This window comes from Pseudorasbora parva, chromosome 7 (genome assembly GCF_024679245.1).
Source record: "Pseudorasbora parva isolate DD20220531a chromosome 7, ASM2467924v1, whole genome shotgun sequence".
In the NCBI taxonomy this organism is placed as follows: domain Eukaryota; kingdom Metazoa; phylum Chordata; class Actinopteri; order Cypriniformes; family Gobionidae; genus Pseudorasbora; species Pseudorasbora parva.
The window spans coordinates 19,418,180-19,426,712 of record NC_090178.1 but is presented as its reverse complement, the minus strand read 5'-3'; the positions used below and the strand labels follow the sequence as shown (position 1 = coordinate 19,426,712).

Below are 8,533 nucleotides of genomic sequence, written 5' to 3'. Positions count from 1 at the left end.
CCTCATGTCATTCCAAATCTGTATGATTATCTTCTGTATATGCATAAGAATAATACTTATATCTCTACAATGAAAAGCCCGTTCATACCAAGGACGATAACGATAGATCAGGGCTATTCAAACCTTGCCCTGGAGGGCCAATGCGCTGCAGAGTTTAGCTCCAACCCTAATCAAATACACCTGAACATGCTAATCAGTGTCTTCAGGATCATTTGAAAATCACAGGCGAGTGTGTTTGATCAGGGTTGGAGCTAAACTCTGCAGCACATTTGCCCTCCAGGGCAAGATTTGAATAGCCCTGCGATTGATCGATAGATAGAGAGTCCAAAACATATTTTGTGTTCTGCAGAACAAGTCACAAGGGTTCGTAATGACATGAAGGAGATGACAATTTAAATAAATTACAATTGAATTTCTGTTCATTTTTGGGAGAACCATCTCAAAGAGGTGAAGTGCTGAGGGTAAAGATTAAGTGTTTACCTGCCATCAAGCTAGAAGAGCTGACCGGTGTGGAACTAGCAGCCATTCCTGCAGCCGGTGCTCCTCTGCCCTGGTCTTTAACTATGGGGTCTACACACAAAGAAAGAGATAATAAATATATATTACCTTAAGATGACAAATTATGACATGAAGGGTCGATTTCACATGTACATTAATTCTATCCTGAAACATGGAAGTCTAGTCTGAACGTGCTCTGGAAACTTCACTCAAACCAAAACCTGTAACAGTGTTACTAACCCAGGGCTCAACAATTAGGAACAATGTGGATTTTAGACTTTAGATTTGTTTTGTCCTACTGTGTTTTGAAGTTAAAATGTTTAAAATTATTTTAGTTGATCATCTACTCTGTTTTTAATTTTGAGAATTAAAATTAATATATATATATAGGGAGTTTGAAAGACAACCGTTTATCCGCCCCTCGGATTGAGCCCTGTCAATGGTGAGTTTCCAGACCAAACATCTTGATGTGGGTCTGGTTTGTCAGGCAAGCTCCCTCTCATAGCAAGCACGAAATGACTGATGTTACCGTAATGCACAAAACGAGAAAGGCACAACAAAGAAAACTCCTTAACTGCATGAATTAAGCAAACAGGTGTGTTTACTGCTACATAGCCTAATTCAACCATTAAAATGTCTTACCTGTCCAGCAGAAAAAAAACCCTTCAAAACACAGAGTTCCCGCCACCTTTAACTATCCTCGTTTTCACATCGCCTGGGTGAAGTCTATTTTTTTCACTCCGAAGTCTGGACTTTTGCATTTTACAATGAATGAATCTCCAGTTGTCACTGGTGACTGTCATTTGAACCTTTTTGGATCCGCCATGAAATTGATAAGTTTAATTATATCAAGTGCTGTGAGAAAAGGCTATCTCCACTTCTAACATCCTCATATGCGATAGCCTGCTAACCTGGACACCTCCTTTATGTGTACAAATGTGACGTAATGATGCAAAAATGCTTGAATTTCCCGTGGAAATGAACCAGTACCACTGGAATTAATAACATTAATAAGAGCTTATTGCTGTCAATCGAGCTACGGTAAGCAGATAGTTTTTAACACTGGCTGGTTATGTACATGCTCAAAATTATTTTGGATAATTTTTAACTAGGGCCGGGACTTTAACGCGTTAATTAAGATTAATTAACTACGGGACTTTAACGCGTTAATTAATTACGCAAAAAAAAAAAAAAAATTAATCGCACTTATTTTTGCCCCGCGGAACTTTTTTCAATGAATGAGTTTTGACGGACCGATTATACTGGAACACCAACTAGCGCTCGCCGCTCATGAGTCACGACAACAACCATGAAAACAACAAACCATAGTGAACATGAACGAAGAAGCTGATGAGACCGCTTTGCTTGGCCCCGTGGATGGGAAATTTAGTTTTAAAAAACGAAATGATGGAAGCGTCGACAAGAGCATGGTTGTGTGCAAGCTATACAACAGGGGTATCCAAAGTCGTTCCTGGAGGGCCACTGACGTCCTGCAGAGTTTAGCTCCAGCTTGCCTCAATACACTGCTAAAGTTTCTAGTATGCCTAATAAGACCTTAATGAGCTGGTACAGGTGTGTTTAATTGGGGTTAGAGCTAAACTCAGCAGAACAGTGGCCCTCCAGGAGCAGGATTGGACACCCCTGCTATACAACAAGGAATTAGCGTATCACCGCAGCACATCGAGCCTCAAATATCACAAATATGCTTTTGCTAAACTTAATGGCAAACATTGCACTGGTCTGCTGGACTGAAATAAATAAACAATATTTTGTTTATTAAGCTTATGTATTCAGTCATTATTCAATGGTATACTAAAAATACATGTGAAAAATTACTTCTCGTTGTTCTCAGGTAAAATATTTATATGCGATTAAAATGCGATTAATTTCGATTAATTAATTACAAAGCCTCTAATTAATTAGATTAATTTTTTTAATCGAGTCCCGGCCCTATTTTTAACCCAAAAAAGTTACGTACTGCAGCTTTAACTATAGTGGTGGTAACAGTACACAAAACTGACGTTTTGGTACGTACCTCAGTATTGAAGTCAAGGATCAGTATAGCAGTTTTACAAAATTGCTTTTTATTTATTTTTATTAAACAGTAGTTTACTGAAAGTGTCTGTCCTTAAATTAATTCAATAACTAAACCTTTCTTAAAAGATACTGCTGTAAACTATAGGGAGCCACACTTGAACATTAATATTATATTAAAAGTTAACAACAGAGCCTGAACTATTCAGCTAAAAATCAGATGCTATTTATTTTTAGATGTAATAAATCAACACTAAAATAACACATTGTAAGCCAACATTTAAACTTCACAAGGCAGTTTTTGCATTAACTTCTAAATCTAATTATAAAATTATATTTTTTCTCGAATTCATTGTTGAGATAATCATTTGTAAACAATGCCTGTCATAGGCAGATTTATTTAAACATACACTAAAGGGGTGATAATTTGAGAAATCATCTTTCCCTTGGGCTTTGGGGGGGGGGGGGGGGGGGGGGGGGGGTATGGATGCTCTATCTGCTTTGTTACAAAAACATTTTTCCAAATATCTTCTTTTGTGTTTAGCAGAACAAAGAAACTCTTACATGTTTGAAACAACTTGAGGTTGAGTAAATTATGACAATTTTTATTTTTGGGTGAACTATTCCTTTAATGTCGAGCCCTGATTCTCAGGTTTAATGCCTAGTTATTTTATTTTAGTATGTTTTAATCAGGCTACTTGTCCAGTAAGGCTAGCGAAAAATTCTTTCACTTTTTCTAGACAAGCATTAATGTCAAGCCCTGAACTGTATTTAACACAAAGCTCATTAAAGGGTTACTTCAGCGATTAGCATATGGCTTTGTATCAGTAGAAACCCTGGAGTATATTCAAATGATTGTGTTTTCCCCCCTCATATCCCCCTGAGACAAGAGATTTATGCATTTTATTTCTGGAAAAATTCCTCCTATGATGGAAATTGACGATATTTGCATCATAGGAGGAATGTTTGGAATAAGGCTAAAGACTACAGCCAGCAGAGGGAGCCATTTCCCCATGTTTTGAACTCGCGCATGGGGGATGGGAGATTACACTCAGCTGGCAGGGAGAGCTCAGCAGGCAGCTGCAGGCATTCATTTAAACGGAGCTATGGTGAGCAATGTAAGTGTTTTAACTTCTCAAATTAATTTCTATGAAAGTTGAGCTTGCAAAGGCATGAACTGAAAAGCACCAGACTGAACTTGCGTTGTGAATGTAACTGTTATGCCGCGAGTGTAGTCGCGATTACCTCAGCTCTCATCACGACTGCTCATTAGATCATTTCTCTCACTCCTGCAGTTAGTGGTCAGTGCTGTGATACTCGCACGGTGACTCGCTCATTATATTTAACAGACACGTTCAGGTTTTAATTGTAGTGTCTTCCACTCAGTCACAGTAATCCAGTAGGTGGCTTTGGGAATGGTCTCACAGGGCAGCGAAGCATTCTGGGTAGTGTTGTCAAAAATAGTGATATTTCGATATGTATCGATACTGGAATATCGGAAACGATACGATTCTCAGTTTTTACAGTATCGATACCAGCTGCGCTCTCCTCTCCGACCGAAAGCGAGCTGACACACACCGGCATATTCTCACTCAGCCCAGTTAACCTCTGAGCACGGCGAGCGTGCGTTCTGCTGGACTTTTTCCTCATGACAGTGTGTTAGTGTTAGTGTGTGATCAGTGTGAATTTTGCGCGGGATTGCACATAAATTAATTCTACTAATCCCCACAGATTTCGTGCTCACATCTGAAGTGCACACACACACATAGCCTACCGTAATAAAGCCGCCTCTGACATGATACAAGTGCAAACATTTGCTTCTTTTTCCAGCTTATTATTGGTCAAATACACTCAAAGAATTATCAGTGCACATCTGGAAGAGTATTAACGTAAACACAGTCGCAAACAGGAACAGTGTTTAGGATCCATGCGTCCGTTAGTCTTAAAGGTACCGCAGTCATTTGTTATTCAAACTACAAAAAGACAAACGATCACACTGCTCTTGACTGATCAACTTGTGTAACTTTAATAGTTTCATCTGTACGCTATTGAATTTTTTTTTACAAAGAACATTATCCAATGTTGTTTTAAATGTAATTACTATGCATTTTTTAATTCAGTTTCTTATCTGAATGTTAGACCTACCTGAAAAAATAAAGCAGTCTATTTAATTTGTATCTTCTATTCTATTGTATTTGTGCTATTGTTTGTAATCTGTTTATTTGTTCTTATTTTATTACTGTTTACTCGTCTTTTTAAATTCAATTTACCATTCGAAATCAAGCTTTCTTGTGCTGTGTGTAAGCTATTGCAACACAATTATATTACCCCATTGTAAAAAATACATTGAGATAATTTTAATAGTAATTGATCAATAATTGATCAAATCAAAATAATGCCCAACCCTAAGGAACATGCTGGCCACATGAATTTTTAGTAAAAAATAACAATGAATAATAACAAGTTCTGTTGTCATATTAAGCATCTTATCTTTTTTTTTCTTTTTCTTTTTTTACTGTGGTATCGATTTATTATCGATATATCGATATTTTAGTCTGGTATCGTATCGAAGTCATAATTTTGGTATCATGACAATAATTCTGGGCATTGTAGTCTTTCATCCCCATGCGACAAAAATACATTTTCTGTCTTTTCTCAGTCTAGAAGGCACCAAATTCAAAAATAATTTCACATTTCTACTACATTGATGACCCAGTTTAAATACAGATTCATCTTCCCAGCGCTGAAGTACCCCTTTAATATCCTTATTGGATTCTAACCCCTTTCTTAGGGGTGCAACGGATCGCAGTTGATCCGTGATCCGAACGGATCACTATCCACGGTTCGGAACGCACGTGACCCGCGGATTTACTGTTTAGCGATCGCAGAGTAAAAGACTGTTTCATTTGCCGATATTGCTTTTTAAGTATTTTTTTCCTTTAAATTCGCCGAGTTTCAGTGAAACTACACACAGCATTCGTTCACGTGAAGGCATAATCAGGAGCAGAAGAACTCTAAAAACCTCACGCATCATTCACATGTATGAGAGCATTTTGGCTTCCCCGTGAAATATAATAATGACGGAAGGAGGGCGGTGGACAAAATGTAACAGTAACGTCACTGTGGCAGCATGAGAGAGCCGTGTGTAAGTGGCATTACATCGAGCATGGCTATTTGAAGCGAGACCTGCTGATGCCCGTTTCACACACAGCGTAGTCTGTTTGCAATGCGTGTTTTTTTCCGTACCATGTTAACAGATTACAGTTCTGCACGCAGTGTTGGTCCATCAGTGCGAAGTGCCGCGATCGTTTATGCACCGAGTCTGTTTTGCTGTGCAGAACGCGCTGAATTAAAGGGACAGCGCGCTGTCTGCATTAAAACAAACAGGTATTGATGCGAAAATCTAGTAATTTCCCCACATATGCATATAGCCTAATGTAAGTGTACTCTGTTTCAAAGTCAACACATGGCTTTTTGCCTTGGGTAAAGCAAGAAAAATGGCTTTTAGCTTTAGAATATAATGAAATAATGGAGAGCACTTTTCTGGAGGTGAAAAAAAAAGTTCTTTATGAACTGCTGGATTTCTTTTAAAAAATGAAAGAAAAAACGAGTTGGCTGTTTTTGTCTATTGTAAGTTCTAATTTAAAATGTTTGTTATTTTACCATAGTCTAGCCGGTTTCTAAGGTACTAGGCTATATAAATATAAAGTAATGCATTGAATAAAAGATTGTTTAAATGTAGTGTGTTTAAACATGATATCTATAAAAGAGTGTAGACCTACAAAGAGAATTGCAATGATAACAAGCAGGGATGGAAATTAGCACCCGCCACCAGCCAAATGCGGGTGATTTTGAGTTGTGGCGGGTAAACTCGCTTCACCTACCGGCCACCGTGGCGGGTAAATAAAAATAGCATACTGTTTCCCCTCTTTGTAAACTTTGTTCAATGCATGCGAGTAAATATTTGCATAATTTGTAATTGATTAATATTTGAAACTTTAATATTAATTTATGCAATCGCAGTGCCTTGATTTTTAGTAAAGTTACACAGCCACAGCATTAGCCATAAATGCAATGGTACTAATAGTTGGCATAATTTCTTTTGATGTTTCGGCCAAGAATTTTTATTTCTGTGCATCCCTTTTGACAATGTTCTGCTCGGTGTGTCGTCAACACGCTTCAGAAGATGCCAAAACTAATAGTTTCATTGTTGGGACTAAAAACCTAAAACTGGAAGCCATAAAAGATCACGAATCATCCAAATGCCACATCCAGGTAAAAAAAAGAGAGAGCACAGAGCCCTACTCATTTAATGAAATGTATATCAGTTAATGGTTTGTGTGTGTATAAGAGAGATAGAGAAAATGTCAGTATTTCATTGAGACTTGAGATTAAATAAACTGCTTAAGTATTGTTGAGCTTGTAGTATTAATTTTTCACATGCAGTTACACATTGTTGGTTAAAAACAAGAAAGTGGCTGGTAAAAACATGGAGTGGCTGGTAGATTTTGAAATCCACCAGCCACAGTGGCCGGTGGACAAAAAAGTTAATTTCCATCCCTGATAACAAGCCATGTTCAGTACCAACTTTTGGATTTTAAATAAAAATAATCCGGAAAAAATGGCATCATGTTTTATTCATTGATCAAACAGCTTTGAAAAAGGCTGGACCCATTATTTACTATATACTCACTATACTGGTAGCATTGAGATGTTAGTAATACAATTGGTCATTGATTTATTCAACTGCATATAAACTGACATACTTGCAAAAACACAGAGACTGGAAAGCATTGACAGTCTCAGGGAATCAATTTTGGAAGTGCTAAACTCTGGGAACTCACAGAAGTAAGGGTGGTCCATAGCCTCACGGGCAGTCAGTCGGGCCTGGTGGTCATAACGTAGCAGCTTATCCAGAAAATCCAGAGCCTCTGTACTGACCAGGTGCTGATTCTCACTGTGCACAAACCGTTCCCATCTCTTCCGGGAGTGTCTGGGTGAACAAGTGAGAGATGTTAAAATAGTATAAATATGACTACACACACAAACACTAAAGAACTATGGAGAACTATTGAAGAAAAGAAAAAAAAACATGTTTTAATTAACTTGATAAGTCTGTCTATCCTTATCAAGATTGTACCATACCTGCCCAAAATGTCATTGAAGCGTGGGTCCAGCTCAATGTTATATTTGTCAATGTAATCATACAGGTCCTCTGTACCCAGAACCTTTGCAATCCGAACCAACTAGATAGAAAAATAAGATTACATCAATAAACTGAGCATAACAGACATTAAACAACAAAGATTGTGAATTCAATCAGTTCAAATGTGAATGACTGAAAATCACTGCTATTTGTTCAAAAAAGTTAGACTAAAACCAAAATCAATTTATTAATGGTGAACCTGGTCATAGTTGTCGTGTCCATGGAAAAACGGTTCCTTCCTGAAGATCATACTGGCCAGCATGCATCCAAGACTCCACATATCCAGACTGTAATCATACATCTGAAGAAAGCCCAAAACATGTATATGACCAATTAAAAATATCAATTGGAATTAAATGTGAAGACACTTAATCTGAAGCAGGAATGGTAATGATTAACCATTAAAGGTGTCCTAAAAATTGAATTAACCTTGCCATAGTGAAATAAGAGTTCAGTCCATGGACATCACATACTGAGTCTCAAACACCATTGCCTCCTACTACTTATGTAAATCTTGTGCATGAAAAACACCACAGAAAAATAAGTAATTCTCAACATAAGGCCAACCGTGACACAATCGTTGGGGATCATTTATATGAACGCCCCCAACATTTGCATCTGTCCAAACATGTTCATTGTCAGGCAGAACTGCAGCCAAATCATCGGGACTGCAGGTAAACAAACGACACTGGAGGATAGCAAAAACGGCAGCTCTCATGGACACACATAATGTTCCAGGCTGTTTAGGTTAGAGTTTTCTAACCTTCCCTAACAGACTTTTCTAACAGTCATGGT

At 37.8% G+C, this 8,533-nt stretch overlaps 1 protein-coding gene across 3 annotated transcripts in view; it reads right to left on the bottom strand.

Moving 5' to 3' along the window:
- csnk2a1 (casein kinase 2, alpha 1 polypeptide) overlaps positions 1 to 8,533 on the bottom strand; it is a 29,246-nt gene that overhangs the window by 1,479 nt on the left and 19,234 nt on the right. For all 3 annotated transcript variants that reach the window (XM_067448462.1, XM_067448464.1, XM_067448463.1), the window contains 4 exons: positions 7,938 to 8,039; positions 7,678 to 7,778; positions 7,377 to 7,525; positions 481 to 570 (listed from right to left, as the gene is read on the bottom strand). In XM_067448462.1, the coding sequence (XP_067304563.1) occupies positions 481 to 570; positions 7,377 to 7,525; positions 7,678 to 7,778; positions 7,938 to 8,039 (442 nt within the window). The remainder of the gene's footprint in view (positions 1 to 480; positions 571 to 7,376; positions 7,526 to 7,677; positions 7,779 to 7,937; positions 8,040 to 8,533) is intronic.